Source organism: Carcharodon carcharias, chromosome 16, assembly GCF_017639515.1.
Source record: "Carcharodon carcharias isolate sCarCar2 chromosome 16, sCarCar2.pri, whole genome shotgun sequence".
NCBI lineage: Eukaryota > Metazoa > Chordata > Chondrichthyes > Lamniformes > Lamnidae > Carcharodon > Carcharodon carcharias.
Window position 1 is genome coordinate 90989389 of NC_054482.1, and position 17712 is coordinate 91007100.

Below are 17712 nucleotides of genomic sequence, written 5' to 3' on the forward strand. Positions count from 1 at the left end.
CAGCCATTAACACTCGTTGGAGTGTAAATTGACTGCAGGGCATTCGGAGTCAGCGGGGATGTGTTCCCTGCCAACTCTTCAGATGGCGGGAAATGAGACATATCCGTTCTAAAAATTTAGGCCCTAGACACGGGTGTATGGAGCACAATTACAAAATTTGAGGATGGCACAAAACTTGGAAGTATTGTGAACAGTAAGGAGGATAGTGATAGACTTCAAGAGGACATAAACTGGTGGAATGAGCAGATGTGGCAAATGAAATTTAATGCAGAGCTGTGTGAAGTGACTTATTTTGGTAGAAAGAATGAGGAGAGGCAATATAAAATGAAGGATACAATTCTAAAGGGGATGCAGGAACAGAGAGATGTGGAGGTTATATGTTCACAAATTTTTTAAGGTTGCAGAGCAGGCGGAGGAAGTGGTTAAGGAGGCATGCAGGATTCTGGGCTTTATAAATAAAGGCGTAGAGTACAAAAGTGAGCAAGTTATGGTAATCCTTTACACAATACTAGTTTGGCCTCAACTGGAGTAGTGTCTCCAATTCTGGGCATTCTATGAAGGCAATAGAGGGTGCAAAAAAGACTGATGAGAATAGATTCAAGAATAAAAGATTTCAGTTACATAGATTAAAAAAGCAGGGTTATTCTCCTAGAGATGGTTGAGAGGAGATTTGATAGAGATGTTCATAACCACGTGGGGTCTAGACCGAGCAGATAAGGAGAAACTGTTCCCATTGGTGGAAGAGAACTAGAGGACACCAAATTAAGGTAAATGGCAAGAGAACAAAAGGAAAAACTTTTCCACACAGCGAGTGGTTAGGATCTGGAAATTTACTGCCTGAGTGTGTAATGAAGACAGATTCAATCATGGCTTTCAAAAGGCAATTGCGTAATTATCTGAAGAGAAAAAAAAAGCAAGGCTATGGGGAATGGGCAGAGGAGTGCGACAAGCTCAGTTGCTCTTGTGGACATGGAAATGATAGGCAGAATGGCCTCCTGTGATGTAACCATTCTGACTCTATAACTAGGTTACAGTAGCACAGGCAGGTTTACACATGTAGCACAAAAGGGATCTTTTGAAGCAACGAAGCATCTTTTTCAGCTTAACAAATTTGATTATGGCTGACGTACAGACAACTAGAATTTCTAACCCTTTCCTTCCCCCAATCCCCCAACAGAAACCATCCAGATAGCATAAAAAGAGATTATATAGGAGTTTCTCCTGATTTTTCAGTACCTGAATAAAGGTAATTGACCGGAAACATTAACACTTTCTCTCTCTCTCCACAGGCACTGCCTGACTTGCTGAGACTTGCCAACATTATGGCCCATAAATTCCGATCTCCAGGGCGTTGTACCCAGGAGGTACCCTAGAGATGCGCTGGGGACCCCCCCCCGGAAGACCTCATGTATGGATTGCACAGCAATTGCTTGGGATGTTCAAACTTCTATTGGGCAATTCCGCTGCACTAGGAACCAATCGATACTCCGATTTAAATTGCAAACTTCGGGTAGTTCTGACCAGAATAAATTACCCAGGAAAAGTTAGAAGAATTAAAACCACTTCTAACTCCTGGGTAACTATAGTGACCCCCAACCACCCTCTACGAGACCTCCCCCCCCTCCATCCCTCTGACTACCCTCCCACCCAAACCCCACCCTTGACTAACCCACTTCCCCCCACCACCCCCTGCTGCTAATCACTACCCCCACTGACCCCCCAAACACCCTCATTGACCACCTGACCATCTCCCCCACCTCACAAACAACCCCCTTGCCGCTACCTATCCTACCCACTTACCTTACACAGTTATCTTCTCCTTAGCTTCTCAAAATAGCTGGAACTTACCTGCTTTACAGCAGCTCATGCCATAAAAAATGGGGGATGGCTTTCTTTCCTCAAATGCTGCTGCTCTGAACTGAAGGACTCAGGAACCTGCTGCGCTGCACTGAACTGCACTATTCTCACCCGGCTGAGTCAAAAGGTCAGGTGAGAAAGGTGCAGCTGCACCTCAGGTCAGGTGTAGTCAGTAGGAGCAGAGTGGCAATCCGACTGTGATCGCCACTCCAAGGAAGATCTGGCCCTATGAATTTTTATTTTAGATTTTCAGCATGTAATTAGTGCCATGTTGCCTTGATGATTAGTATATCACAATATGCATTTAGCATATTAGTCACTACTCATGAACCCTCAGGAAGTGTATAATTTCTCTTCTGATGGCCTAGCATTTTAAGATACTATTTAGTGTGACATTGAACTATACAGACCAAAGGATTCCAGGAGCCAGATTTTACACTCCTCCACTGGTAGGTTTGAAGGCAGGCCTGACTGCCACCTACCCACCTGTCCCTTTCCCCACTACAATTTTACCAATGGAGGGGGGAGGCATTGGGCAGCCTACCCATCAGTGGAGCAATTGAGGCCCATAAGTGGGTAATTGATTCCCACCTCAGGGCTTCATCCTACCATTGCTAGGATTTAACCAGTGACAGGAGAGGCCCACGCTGAGCATTCAGTCCGGCATGTCTCCCTGCGCAGGGGGGAAGCAGTCTAGGGATGCGTCCCTCCTTAAACCTTTTGAGCTTACCCCATCCTCTTACTAGTCTCCAGCTTGGCACCCAGGGAGACCCCTAATTCAGCTTTGGACTGGTTGTTCCCTCAGACTTGCTTGCAATGATGCTCCTGGTACTGGAGTGCTGTCAGCTTCTGATCAGCTGGCTGCTCTCAAGGGGCGGGACTTACTGTTTCTGAGGGAAGGAAGTCCTGCCTCACCACTCTTTATTGTCAACCCATTGTATAATGACAGCTGCTGCTTTGTTGGGCTCCAGCTCCAGGTTTCATTCTCAGCTTTTGGTGAGTTAGCTGATCTCTCCCACAATTGGCCTCTTTTCCTCCTATACATCTGGTCACCATCCAGCTTTCATTCCTCTAGAACTTATTTCTAGCAATGATTTTTGCAAACAAGCTTTGACCCTGGAAGGAGAAAATTAACTTTCAATTCCCAACCTGGGACCTCTGCCAGAGCATGCGTGAATGGTGGGAACACAATTAGGCTTGGCTGTGGTGCATACCCTGTGAAACAGCCTACTGCTACTCACTATTTTAAGCTTGCACACATGAAGAATGGGAACTTGGACGAGGTACAGAAGGGCTGTTGGCATTTGGAACTGTATCCAAAGAGGAAATAAGGTGGGAAAACTAGAAGTAGCAGTGTATTGATCAATTTTGAGGTTGGAACTGAAACAATGGGGGGATCATGCATCTTTGATGGGAGCACACTATTTCCCACTAAAAATTTTCACAAGATGGGTCTAATTTCAGTTTCACATCTGTAGTATGATAATTAGAACAATAATGCATCTGGAAATCATTTGGAGTTTTTATCTCATTGTCACCCTCTTCCCAACTTCTCCTTAATTATGAATTTGTTTTTATCAGCAATCGCCTTTATTCTTTTCTACCCAACTGCTCTCTTGGTAAATTTGTATTTACATCTGCACACAGACCAAAATGGTGGATTGATGATTATATAGCTTTAATTTCCGAGGGTGGAAAAATAAGTAAAAATTCCCCAATGAAACCACATTGTATAAAACCCGATTATTCAACTTTATTAACATCAAGACTTTTCCAATGATGATATCATTTATCAACAAATAGAAAACAGACTGTGTATACAACAGAGTAACCCCTACAGCACTATGCATACACAAGGTAAAAATGAGCGCGTTCCAAACAATTCAACCTCTTCAAATCAGGTTACAATCAATATCATTCTGATTAATTGATTATATTTGGCATTCATCCACCACCTTCCCCAATTCCACACCCAGGCTCCCTACTGCAACAGCTCCATAGAATTACAGAAGATTATACCATCATAGAACTTCCATCCACCATAATAGCTCACTGGAAAATTCAGGCCATTGGTAAGGAAATGCTTAGCAGTCTTAACTCCCACAGAATAGTCAATGTGAAACAGGGACCAACTGGTCTGATTGGTGAGGAATAAGCATTGCTGCTCCCAGCTCTTTTCTGGGTAGGTGATTGAAAGTTTGTAGCAAGGTGCGCTGCAGTGTTTACGTCAAGTTGGTTGTGATCCAGTTTAAATTTGCATCCAATAGATTGGACAGAATATTGGGTATTGAGTACTTTTTCTAACTTTTTTATTATTTTTTAAAACAAGGAAAGGATCAAATCGGTCACATTAAGAAACTGTACAAAACCAAAATGCATCCTTGTTTTTTTTATTAAATTCATCTAACAGCACCAGGCTCCTGCTTTATTCAGTATTAATAGTTTTGTATTGTACAGTATCTGAAGAGAAGACACTTTCATATAAGAGATTAAACTTCAGTTTGATTCGTCTATCCCTAGGAGTAGATACAGCAGCTATAATCAGAACAGTGGTTAAGATTCCAGTCACCAGGATTAAATACAGAACTGCACTAAAATGGGCAGCTCTGTTGCAAACATAAAGAACCTTTAAATCAGCAAAAAGGAGAATATAAAAACTTAACCAATTATAATAAAATAAAAAAATGCATTTACAGCATAAGGAATTCGGTTTTGCCATTAAGCAAAACAATTTAGCTTCAGAAAAAAAATACCAATTTTAATAAAAAGGTTTATAAAATTGTAAATGGCACCCTAGTTAAAGCCCAAAGGAAAACTGATGTAGTGTATTTGAGCTAAAATTATAATCAAAAAGGGAATCTCATGCAGAGTGAAGAGGATTTGAGATGTGTATATTATCATTCTATTGGTTTGGAATTAAAACAAGTCAACTTAGTTCCTGATCAGTCCAAGAATCATGATAGAATTTCTGAGTTGCTGATATCATTACACCTTGACAACTCGCTGCACAGGAGAACTAAACAATGATTTGATTTGATATGGCTCAAAAAATCATTTTCTGGGTCCTGAAAGTCACAAGTTCTGATTGGGTGATAGAAGTTACGTTGCATAGTGATCAAAGCTTCCGAGGTACTCCAGCGCTGCTCGGTAACACAACTGGTACTGGTCCTGTGGACAGAGATTGAGCGTTGTTCAATATAAGTGTATGCATTATCCATTAAGTATTGAATTCAAAAGATGAATTAAATATTGATACGAATTTTTAAAAATTCCATAAAATACACAATTACTTTCATTCCTTAACGTGGAATACTTGCTTACATGAGTATGGAGATGAATATCTTAATATACAAAGGTAGTATACAAAATTAAAATAAGATGGCCAAACTACACACTATTAAGATGAGGTAAGGGTGCTCCATGTTTATAATATCACTGACTAAAATTCAACAAAGAATAGCCCTGAAATTCTACTAGATTCCGTCAGTCTACCATTGTAACTCCAGTAGAAGAACATAAATGACCATTGTTCAGCCTTTTTCATTGAATACCCAATGAGTACCACAGATACCCAAGCACCTTCAAAGTCAGTTTTTATTGCTGATTTAAAAACCTAGATTTTTTTTTGCCAGAGAAGAGAGTAATTTCTGTGACAATGAGTTAAAAATGTTGTGCATAACGCTTGTTATTTGTGGCAAAATTAAATTTTTCAGTATGTGCCACAAATGGTACATTGTAATCATTGCAAGCAGTGTATCAATTTAGATATTAACAAAGCTGTAGTGATCAAGGCTCATCAGTGTACATCCTAACATTATAGATTTGCATCCATTGTTACATTTTATTTTTGCTAAGAAATTACAGAGCTCCTTTCCCTTAAGTTTAAGAGGTAATCAGGTTTTAGTAATTTATTGATGCAAAAACATTCCAGAAATCTAGCTCCCTCTGGATTTCATAGGGTAGAAACTAGACAGGCACAACCAAGGATCAATTTTCTGCGACCAACTAATGATACCTCAAAGATGTCCAACCCGATGTTAGATGTGGCCACTTCTCGGGTGGCTGTGTTATACAGTTACCAACTCTGGTTAGAGGTATTCCTGGAGGTTCCTGATCTTTTTAAAAATGCATTCTTAGGATATCAGCATCACGAGAAAGACCAGCATTTATTACCCATGAGTTGCTCTCATGGGTCTGGCCAATCATATTTTGCAGTAAAAAAAATAGATATATCAAATGCCATGATATTAGATTTTTTCTGCAGATCTTTTCCATTAATTCAAAGTTGAGTAATATGCTAAACCTGCCTAAATACATTTATCAGCACTGTTATTTGTTCAAGACCCCCAAAATTTTTTTGCAATGATTGTTATTACATGTAGAGTCTGGTCATTTAGGTCATATTCACCAAGTGGCGTTTCACTGAATTTCAATCAGAACGGGCTCAGAGGGTTGAATGGTCTACTGCTGTTCCTAAATAAAGCAGAAAACCTTTCAGGCAAAAAGAGGTTTGCCTATTTGCATATGGTAGGAGGTTTCACATCAGAATATTCTTAAATGATAAGTTTTACTGTGCTTTTTGAGGTTGATGGGGGAGATTTTAATGTTATCAGAAATTTTATTTTAAACTATATGCCAAAATACCAGGAGTTGCTTCTCTCAGGTCTAACCCTAACATCATCAAACCTGCTGACAAGGATGGTGCTGTTGTTGGCCAGCAGATGCCAAGTGCCAACTGTTCAACACTTCCTCCTACTTTCATATGGACCGTGACCTGACCACCAAACATCAAGCCATTGTTTCCAGGACTGTCACTGACCTCTGGAGGTCTTTCCTCCATAGACTACAACCTCATAGTTCCACAATAAACTGCTTCTACCTCCTTCCCAAAATCCACAACAGGACTGCCATTGCAAATCCATTGTTTCAACTTGCCCCGCTGAACTTATTGCTTCCTGTCTCAACTCTATTTTCTCCACCTTGGAAGACTCTTCCAACCTGCATCCCCGGCTCTTCTGATGCCCTCCATTACCGCAACTGTTTCCTGGCCCTAATCTTTCCTGGGTTTTTTGCCCCCACTATCGACATACAATCTATCTACATCTCCATCCTTCTTCTGGACCGTCAGAGCTCTCCTCTTCTTTTTTGAACGGAGGCCCAACTAGTCCTCATCCATCACCATCTTCCTCCATCTCACATTGAACAATTTCTCCTTCAACTCCATTCACTTCCTCTAAATAAAAGCTGTTGCTATGGATAGCTGCATGGGTCATAGCTATGCCTCCTTTTTGCAGGATATGAGGAACGTTCTTTGTTTAAGTCCTACTCAGGCCTCCTCCCTCACCTCTTTTTCTGTTACACTGATGAATGTAACAATGCCATTTTGTGCTCTTGCCAGAATTGGAAAATTTCATTGACTTTGCTTCTAATTTCCACCCTTTGTATCAATAAGGTCCATCTCTATCTGACTCCTTCACTTCCTTGACTTCTCTATCCCGATTTCTGGGAATAAGCCACCAACCAGTATTCACTCTAAGCCCAATGATTCCACAGCTAGTTTGACTACACTTCCTCACATCCCACTTGCTGTGAGGACTCGATGCCATTCTCCTTGTTTCTCCATCTCTGTTGCACCTTCTTAGACATTGGCTGGGATTTTCTGTCCCTGTTGCGGGAGATTCAGCGGCCCAGCCAAAAGTCAACTGGCTTTCAGCAGCACTGGGCGATCCCAGTGGTGGTTGGGGCTGGAAAGTCCCAACCATTGCAACTTTTCATACAAGTGATTCTGATCTGTCTTCCTTTTTCTTCAACCATGGAGCACCACCCCCCCATTATGGATGATGGGGCCGTCGACCATTTCTATTCTATTTTATGTACTTCTGTTCTCACTGCTCCCCCTCCCTCCCAGAACCATGAGAGGGTACCCCTTGTCCTCACTTTCCACCCCACCAGTCTCCATACTCTACATACTCTATATATCATCCTCAGTCCTCTCAGTCACCTTCAGTGCGGTGCCACCACCAAAAATATCTTTCCCTTCAGCAATCTGAAGGAACCATTTTCTCTGTGATATCCTGGTCCATTTCTCAGTCACCCCAAAACCCCTGCCTTTTCCTATGATACCTTTCCATGAAAGTGCAGGAGACAACACCTGCCCTTTTACCTCCTTCCTTCTCACCGCCCTAAGTCCCAAACGCTCAGCTTCCAAACAAAACAGTGATTTACTTGTACCTCATTCAATTTAGTTTACTGTATTTGCTGCTCATGATGTAGTCTACTCTACAGTGGGGAAACCAAAACACAGACTGGGTGACTGCTTTGCAGAATACCTCCGATCAGTCTGCAGCTTCCAGTTCCCTGTCATTTTAATTGTCCACCTTGCTCCCACTCATCTTTCGGTCTTTTGATCTGTTGCAGTGTTCCAGTGAAGCTCAATGCAAACTCAAGGAATAGTTGGCACTTTACAGCACTTCTGGACTCAACACCGGGCTCAACAGTTTTAGATCTGAAACTCTGTTTTTCTTTGCTGCTTTTGTTTTTTCTTTCTTATTTTGTTTTCTTTGCTTTCAGATGGCAGCTATTCAGGATCGCTCCATACACACCTCATCCAAACACATCTTTAGTTTCTTTACTTACTTTGGTCTTGCACCATGAAACCTTTCGTCATTTAATTTCTCCTGCCTTCCACCCTATCACAGACATTCCTTCCTATTCTTTTACCCACTTCTCCCCCTTGACTTACTCAAAACCTATTACATTTCTAATATTTCCCAGTTCTGCTCGTTCACAGACCTGAAATATTAACTCTGCTTCTTTCTCCACAGATACTGCCAGCTTTGCTGAGTATTTCTAGAATTTTCTGTTTTTTATTTCGGATTTCCAGCATCCATAATATGCTACTTTTGTGTTGTTGTAGGAGTTGCTTCCAATATTTTTAAGCACTTGAGTGAAATTAAACAACATCATTCCTTTCATACACTGTAAGTTATTTTATGGGTCACACTTGTATATCTCCAACAGTGGCTGAAGATTATCAATTTCTTCGTTTTGCATGAATGATAGGAGGACTGGATGCTGGTGGCTAGGGCTGGTGGATGGTGAGTAAGAAGCCTTCATTTTTAAAAATCTTTTTGTAAAAATCTAATTTTGTTTGTAGTTAGCATTTAACTGAAATCTACAGTTTGAATTCTAAAGTTCCCAGTCTTAAGCAGGGTTTTAACAAGGTCTCCACTGGGTGAACAGTTGGGCTCAGTTAATTAAAGAAGCGGCTGAAACTGGTTCCTCTGTAACTGGGTCAGCTAGTCTTTGTCTTAGGAGCATATCAAGCCAGCCAACTTAGTGCAACTTAGAAGAGAATGTTGGGTGTTGGGTAATTAAGGGAGTTAGGGGAGGAAGTGAAAGAGGTGCTCCTTTGCTTTTGGCATTTGATAACATGACAGCAGCAAGTGGACTTAAAGAACGAGGGGAACCAGGCCCAAGACCAGAGCGGTACTGGAAGCCAGTGCAAGAGGAGCAGCAGCCTTGGTTAAGTAGGACCAGAAGAGTATTTCTACTGTTCAGTCTTCAAAGTAAAAATTGTTCTTTAGTTTAGATTAAGTAATGTTTAAAGCATAAGTAGTAAGGTCCCTAGTATATATTTAATATTCCTTAAACTAGAGGAAGTAAAAAGTAAAGGGAGTAATTTAAGGGTAAGTCATGGCAGGGTAGCTTGGCCATGTGGAATGCTCCCCCTGTGCAATGTGGGAAGGCAGGGACACTTTCAGTGTCCAGGGCGCTCATGTGTCTCCAGCTGCAGCTACTCAAAATCCATGTTTCCTCTCTGCAGCTGCAGTTGGAGTCACTGTGGAGCAAGGCTGAGATCTTTGTGAATAGCATGCACAGTGAGGTGGTTACGCTGCAGGCAGGGTGCACAGGCTGAAAGGGAATGGGTGACTGTCAGACAGAGTAAAAGCACTAGGCAGGTAGTGCAGGAGTACTTGCATGGGTCCATCTCCCTCTCTAACAGATTTTCTGTTTTGGATGCCAGGGAAGATGGTTTCTCATGGAAATGCAGCAAGAGCCAAGTCCGTTGCACCACGAGTAGCTCAGTTGCACAGGGGAAGATCAATAGTGATTGGGGATTCTATCATAAGGGGAACAGATAGATGTTTCTGTGGCCACAGATGTGACACCAGAATGGTAAGTTGTCTCCCCGGTGCCAGGGACAAGGATGTCACTAAGCGGCTGCAGGACATTCTGAAGGGAGAGGGTGAACAACCAGAAGTCATGGTCCATATCAGTACCAACACAGGTTAAAAAGAGGGACGAGGTCCTGAAAGCAGAATATAGGGAGCTAGGAAATAAATTAAAAAGCAAGACCTCAAAGATAGTAATCTCAGGACTACTCCCAGTGCCACATGGTAGCAAGATCAGGAGTTGGAGAATAGACCAGATGAATGCGTGGCTGGAGAGATGGTGTAGGAGGGAGAGATTTAGATTCTTGAAGTATTGGGATTGATTGTGGGGAAGAGGGGTCCTGTACGAGCTGGACGGGTTGCACCCCAGCAGGACCAATATCCTGGCAGGGGTAATCGTTAGTACTGTGGGGGAGGGGGAATGGGAACTTGAGTGGGGAGACACAAGAAAGGAAACAAAGATAAGACAGAAGGTAGAAAGCAAAAGTAGAAAGCAGATGAAATGAGGGCTAGCAGCAAATAGGACCATAAGTACAAAAAAAAGTGTAAAAATGTTAAAAAGACAAATCTAAATGCACTGCACCTGAATGCATAGAGAATTTGCAAAAGGTAGACAAATTAATAGTGCAAATAGATGTTAATGGGTACAATATGATTAAAATTACGGAGACATGGCTGCAAGGTGAACAAGGCTGGCAATTGAGCATCCAAGGGTGTTTGATATTTAGGAAGGACAGGCAAGAAGGAAAAGGAAGCAGGGTGATGTTGTTAGTTAAGGATGAAATCAGTGCGATAGTGAGAAAGGATACTGGCTTGGAAAATTTAGATGTAGAATCACTCTGTGAGGAGTTAAGCAGCAACAAGGGGCAGAAAATATTAGTGGGAGTTGTCTTTAGGCCTCCAAACAGTAATGATAAGGTAGGGGATGGCATTAAACAGGAAATTAGAGATGCATGTAACAAGGGTGCTACAGTAATCATGAATGATATTAATCTACATATAGACTGGACAAACCAAATTAACAATAATACTGTGGCAGATAAATTCCTGGAGTGTGTATAAAGTAGTATTTTAGACCAGTACATTGGGGAACCAACTAGGGAACAGGCTAACCTAGATTTGATATTGTGCAATATATTATAGATGGAATAAATGATTCATGCGGATGTAGAAGGACACTCGCAAGAGTGATAATAGGTCGAAGGCAAGCATAATTATAACAATGAGAAATGTGAGTTAGTAAGTATGATGTATTAGAGTAATGAGAAATAGGGAAGATAGCAGTGAGGAAATAGAGGAAAGGATTAACGGGTGCTACAAGTAATCAGAATTAGCATGTGAGTGAATGATTTAAGATTAACAGTTGGTGCTGGACGTGGAGATGTGTAGATATTTGAGTGTGAAATTGAGAATAGCATGTACATTGAAGGGACAAATAATTTATGGGAAATGAGGTAAGGGCAAGTAGTTCGATTTGGGATTGGGTGCAATTAAGGAAATGGAAGGTGATGATAAGTAAGTTGTCAGTCATGTGATGGCTTTACAAAATATGGTAAGAGATAAAAGAACAGAATATTATGATTAGGATGGGTGTAAAGATATTGAATATGCAGTCCTAATTTATAGGAATATTATAGGGTACATGAAGAAACTAAGATGAAGAAGTAGATGTTGAAGGACAGATGGGAAGCATTAATATGCAATTACAATGTGTGGGTAGACTTAGTATAGGATAAAGGAAGATAATGATAGAATTTTTCTTAAGGAGAAAATCACAAGGCCAATTGAGGAAATTAGTTGGAATCTAAAACAAAATAATAACAATATACAAGGTAGTAATAGCAAACAAAACAAGAAGTGAAGTAAAGTATGAGAATAGGAAAGCAGGATATAGGTTAATCTAGAATAAGGAGTGACAGATTGGACATAAAATGACGGTGGAAAGACTTAATAATATTTAAGGAACAAATACATGCATGCAAAATCCTTACAGGAAAAGTGGCCCAACCATGGCTAACAAAAGAAATTAAGGTTAGTATTAGATCCAAAGAGGAGTCATATAAAGTTGCTAGAAAAAGTAGGAAACTTGAGGATTGGGAGCAGTTTAGATTTCAGCAAATGACCACCAAGACATTGATTAAGAGGGGAAAAATAGAGTATGAGAGTAAACTTGCAAGGAACATAAAATTGGACTGTAAAAGCTTCTATAAATATGCAAAAAGGAGAAGATCAGTGAAAACAAACGTAGGTCCCTTACAGTCTGAAACGGGAGAATTTATAATAAAGAGCAAGGAAATGGAAGAGAAATTAAACAACTACTTCAGTTCTGGCTTCACGGTGGAAGACACAAATAACTCCCAGAAATGCTAGAGAATCAAGGGTCTAATGAGGAGGAGAAATTGAAGGAAATTAGTATTATTAAAAAAACCTGGAGAAATTAATGGAACTGAAAGCTGATCAATCCTCAGGGCCCGATAATCTATATTCCAGGTGGCCATGGAAATAGTGGATGCTTTGGTTGTCATCTTCCAAAATTCTGTAGATGCTGGAACAGTGCTGGGAGATTGGAGAGTGGCAAGTGTAACTCCACTATTTAAAAAAGGAGGGAGGGAGAAAACAGGCAATTACAGACTGGTTCGCCTAACATCAGTAGTAGGAAAAATTCTAAAGTCTATTTATAAAAGTATGTGATAACAGGAATTTAGGCCAGGAATAGCCCCACCTCTCAGCAGGTGCAGCTAGCTATTTAAAACTCCATTCAGTTTTGCGGGACCATAATATCCCGTCAGGCAGGAGGGGTTATAAAACAACACTTAGAAAATATCAATGGGATTAGACAAAGTCAACATGGATTTATGGAAAGGAAATCATGTTTGACAAACCTATTGGAGTTTGTTGAGGACATAACTAGCAGAATAGATAAAGGAAAACAAGTGGATGTGGTGTATTTGGATTTTCAGAAGGCTTATGATAAAGTCCCACAAAAGAGCTTAATGTGCAATATCAAAGCGCATGGGATTGGGGGGTAATATATTTGCATGGATTGAGAATTGGTCAGCAGACAGAAAACAGAGTAGGAATAAATGGGTCTTTTTCAGAGTGGCAAGCGGTGGTGACCAATGCTTGGGCCCCAGCTATTCACAATATATATCAATGATTTGGATGAGGGAATCAAATGTAACATTTTCAAGTTTGCTGATGACGCAAAACTAGGTGGGAATGTGTGTGGTGAGGAGGATATTAAGAAGCTTTAAGGCGATTTAGACAAGTTGAATGAATGGGAATACATGGCAGATGCAGTAAAACGTGGATAAGTGTGAAATTATTCATTTCAGTAGGAAAAACAGAATGGCAGAGTATTATTTAAATGGTGATAGATTGGGAAATGTTGATGTATAAAGGGACCTGGGTGTCCTTGTACATTAATCACTGAAAGCAAGCATGCAGGTGCAGCAAGCAGTTAGGAAGGCAAATGGCATGCTGGCCTTCATTGCAAGAGGATTTAAGTACAGGAGCAAAGATGTCTTACTGCAGGTGTACAGGGCCTTGGTGAGACCACACCTGGCGTATTGTGTGTAGTTTTGGTCTCCTTACCTAAGAAAGGATACACTTGCCATGAAAGGAATGTCATAAAGGTTCAGCAGACTGGTTCCTGGGATGGCAGGATTGTCATCTGAGGAGAAATTGGATTGACTGGGCCTGTATTCACTGGAGTTAAGCAGAATGAAAGGGGATCTCATTGAAATGTATAAAATTCTGACAGAGCAGGACAGACTGGATTCAGGGTTGATGTTTCCTCTGGTTTGGGGGAGCAGGGGTGATCTAGAACAAGGGGTCACAGTCACAGGATATGGGGTAGGCCATTTAGGACTGAGATGAGGAGAAGTTTCTTCACTCAGAGGTGGTGAACCTGTGGAATTCTCTACCAGAGAAGGCTGTGGAGGCCAAGTCACTGAATATATTTAAGAAGGAAATAGATAGTTTTCTAGATTCTAAAGGCATCAAGGGGTATGGGGAGAGAGCATGAGTATGCCGTTGAGATAGAGGATCAGCCATTATATTGAATGGTGGAGCAAGCTCAAAGGGCTAAATGATCTACTCCTATTTTCAATGTTTCTGTAGTTATATGCACTGGGGGTGATTTTAACATTAGTCTTGCGCAAGGTATAGGAATTCATTGTTTACATTGAGGATTCAAAGGATATGACAGTATCCTAGGAGTGATGTGCATTATGATCAACATCGGGGCAGGATGTTCCCCTCATCGATGGGCACAGGAGCGGCCATGAATCCACCTGCGACTGGGCTCCGACCACAATTTCACACTGGAGGGCCAATTAAGGCCTGCCCAGCGTGAAACACAACTCCGTACTGGCCGGGAGGAGCCAAGTAGGGGCAGGGGCCTGTTGGCCGCCGGCTCCAATGGCGACCCAGTGGCTGGTATAAAAGCGGCCCAGGCAGCCCTAGAAAGGCTGCCAGGAAGGACTTCTGTGTCAAACAAAAGCAAAAATTGCTGGAAAAACTCAGCAGGTCTGACAGCATCTGTGGAAAGGAAGACAGAGTTAACGTTTTGAGTCCGTATGACTCTTCAGAGTTCTGACAAAGAGTCATATGGACTCAAAACGTTAACTGTATTCCCCTCCGCAGATGCTGTCAGACCTGCTGAGTTTTTCCAGCAATTTTTGTTTTTGTTTCAGATTTCCAGCATCCGCAGTATTTTGTTTTTATCTAAGGACTTCTGTCTACCATTCTAATGACGGACTCGAGTGAGGCTGCAAACCCCAGGCAGTAGGGCACTTGGCCCCCTGCTTTTCGGGAGAGTGCCTCGCTGCCCTCATGGAGGTGGTGGCTGCCAGGAGGGACACTCTTGTCTAGAGATGGAAGGAGGAGGCCACCGCACCCCACCAAGAGGGCATGGTAGGACGTGGCAGCCCAGGTGAGCAGCCATGACGTGGTGTGATGCACCTGGGTCCAGTGCCAGAAGCGCTTCAATGACATGCTGCACTCAAGAAGGGTGAGTACCATTGGTCAGTGTGAATAAGTGTTAAGGTCTGGCCATCCCCCCGTGGAGCTCAGGGGTGTTAAGAGTCTGAGTGCCAACTGTCAATCACATCAGAGCTGGCCTAGGGGATGAGCCCTGGTTGCTTGGACTGAGTGCCTTGTGAGGACCACGACTTGAATGTGCCCTGTGAGGTGTTCCTCAGCTGGGATTGCCCAGGCTGCAATGGTGCTGCAGGTAGAGAGTGGACTAATCAATGCTCCTCTGTCCTTTTAGGAGAAGACGAGTCATAACCAAACCAAGAGGGCTGGCAGAGGCTCGCCTAACCTCCTGCTGCTCAGCAGGTTCAAGCAGGATGCCCTCGAGCTTGAGAGCTGGCACGCTTCCTGCGCAACCAGGTGTGGAGAGCCGGGGGTGCCAGACAAAGGTAAGAGCGCAGTGCACAGAGGTGAGACTTTCGGATTGTGTAACCATTCTAGTGTAGTCTCATCATTGATAGGAGCCTCAAACTAGGAGATCATTGGAAGACGATGGCATCATGATGCTGATCTCCATTGTCTCACCAGGGTGCCTGGCATGCACAGTGACAGTGTGATGACTGTAACTAATGACATGGCTTCTTCTCCATTTTAGGTTCCCCAGCAGGAGTCCGATCTGCAGACCCCGTAGGGCCACCTGTGACATGGACGTCAATTTCACCTGCGTCACACCTGCTCTCGGAAGCAGGTACCAGTATCTTGGTGGGCAATAGAACGGCAGCTAGTATCTCGGAGCACATTGGTGAGGGCACTTCACAATCGTTTGAAGTGCAGGCGGAGACAGAGAGTGCCCAGGGCGCCGACAATTGGAGAACTGCTCGGGACCAGAACAATGCTCAGTTGAAGACTGATGATAAGCCTCTGGAGTCGTCCATTAGGCGGCAGATGCTGGATGTCCAGCAAGATGTGTGGGAGGATCTAGCAGAGATCCATGAGGGTCTGCGTGCCATGGTCTCCGTGACAGAGGAGTCCATGCGGAGCGCGAGCACTGTGTTGACCGTCATGGGTGAGTGCACTGCCTCCTCCACTGAGAGAGTGGCGACTCTCATGGAGAGGCTGCTCCAGGGACAGAATGAGGGGTTCCTGGGGACGCACTCGGACCTGCAAGCCCTTACACAAGCACTGATCTCAGGTGGTCAGTGTCAGTGTGGGAGATGGATGAGACACCCAGTATCCCAGCCAGGTGCCCATCCATCAATGATGTGCAGGGAGGTCCAGAGCAACCTCACGTTGGCGCACGAGCTGCCTGTCGTCTCTGCGGGCTCCTCTCAGAGTGTTCTGGATGATGCCAGCAGCTCCTCTGTCCCTCTGCCAGTGACTGTGGCATCTGATGAGGCTGTGATGACTGGGGAGATGCCAGCCATGGCACTGGCCACTCCCTTCCAGGCGGGGGCCAGCATTGGCTCCACTGGCCAGAGGATGACCGCCAAGGTCATCAAGGCCAACAAGACAGCACAGTCAGCAGGCTGTCTCCAATGCCAGCGAGGAGGGGGAGCACCTAAATGTAGCACTCACAAATGTAAGTTAAAGGCACAAGAGGGACAGATCACGGGTGATCTTATGTTCATTTCTGTTTACTTTATCTATACTGATCTGGGAACGAAGATCAGAAACATTTATGTAAATAGTTTTGAAGTGTCACAAGGAGATAAGTTTGGTTTTTGTTGTCATGGCCTGTATATGCTTCACCTTTTTAATTTATTGGTGCAGGGAATGCCAGTATGTAATGCTGGATGTAAGTAGCTCTGCACTTTACTGCACAGGTACTGAGTGTTCCTTGTGTTCAAATAAAAGGGTCCTTTCAGACATCCGGGATGGAGCAGGCACCCTGGCACGTGCTTGATGCTGATCTTCGGTAGCCTAGCTGAAGGAACGTTGGATCAAGGTGTCCTTGCTTCCCTGGAGGTTACCGAGGTCTGGCTCCACACTCCCAGCGTTCTCCTCACTGTCCTCATCTTCGGAATCACTACTGAACTCATCACCTGTGGCCTGTGCAGCTGCTTCTAGATCCCCTTTCTCCAGTGGGTCCCTCCTTGCCAGTGCCAGATTGTGGAGAGCGCAGCACACAACCATGATCAGTGACACCCGCTCTGGGGAGGTATTGTAGTGCTCCTCCTGAATAGTCCAGGCATCAGAAGCGCATCTCGAGAAGACCTATGGTCCTTTCTACCACCGTCCTTGCGGAGGCATGACTTGTAACGCTTCTCTGCCTTTGTTCTTGGGTGGTGGAGAGGCATCATGAGCTACCTCTTCCACTGATAGCCCTCGTCACCTAGCAGCCATCCATCCAGTTGGGTTGGAGCACTGAAGAGCCTCGGCATCAGGGAGCGTCTCAGGATGTAAATGTCATGGCAACTGCCAGGATACCTTGCACAGACTTGCAGAATTTGCATCCTGTGGTTACACACTATCTGCACATTCATGGAGTGGCATCCCTTCCTGTTGACGAAGGCACCCAGCTGACCCGCTGGCACCTTAATGGCCACATGTGTGCAGTCCATGGCACTCTGGACGCGAGGGAACCCAGCAATTGCCGCAAAGCCTCTGGCTTGCTCAGCCTGGGTGGTCTTGTCCGTATGATAAAGAATAAAGGTCAGTACCCGTCTGAACACAGCTTCTGTCACCAGCTTGATGCAACTGTGGA

At 43.5% G+C, this 17712-nt stretch overlaps 1 protein-coding gene across 7 annotated transcripts in view; it reads right to left on the reverse strand.

Annotated features, from left to right (window-relative positions):
• Positions 1–3590: 3590 nt before the first annotated feature.
• The window catches only part of ptprfa (protein tyrosine phosphatase receptor type Fa), a 509773-nt gene continuing 495651 nt past the window's right edge, over positions 3591–17712 (reverse strand). For all 7 annotated transcript variants that reach the window (XM_041207577.1, XM_041207574.1, XM_041207576.1 and 4 more), the window contains one exon: positions 3591–5025. In XM_041207577.1, coding sequence (XP_041063511.1) covers positions 4957–5025 — 69 coding nt within the window. In that variant the 3' untranslated portion in view covers positions 3591–4956. The remainder of the gene's footprint in view (positions 5026–17712) is intronic.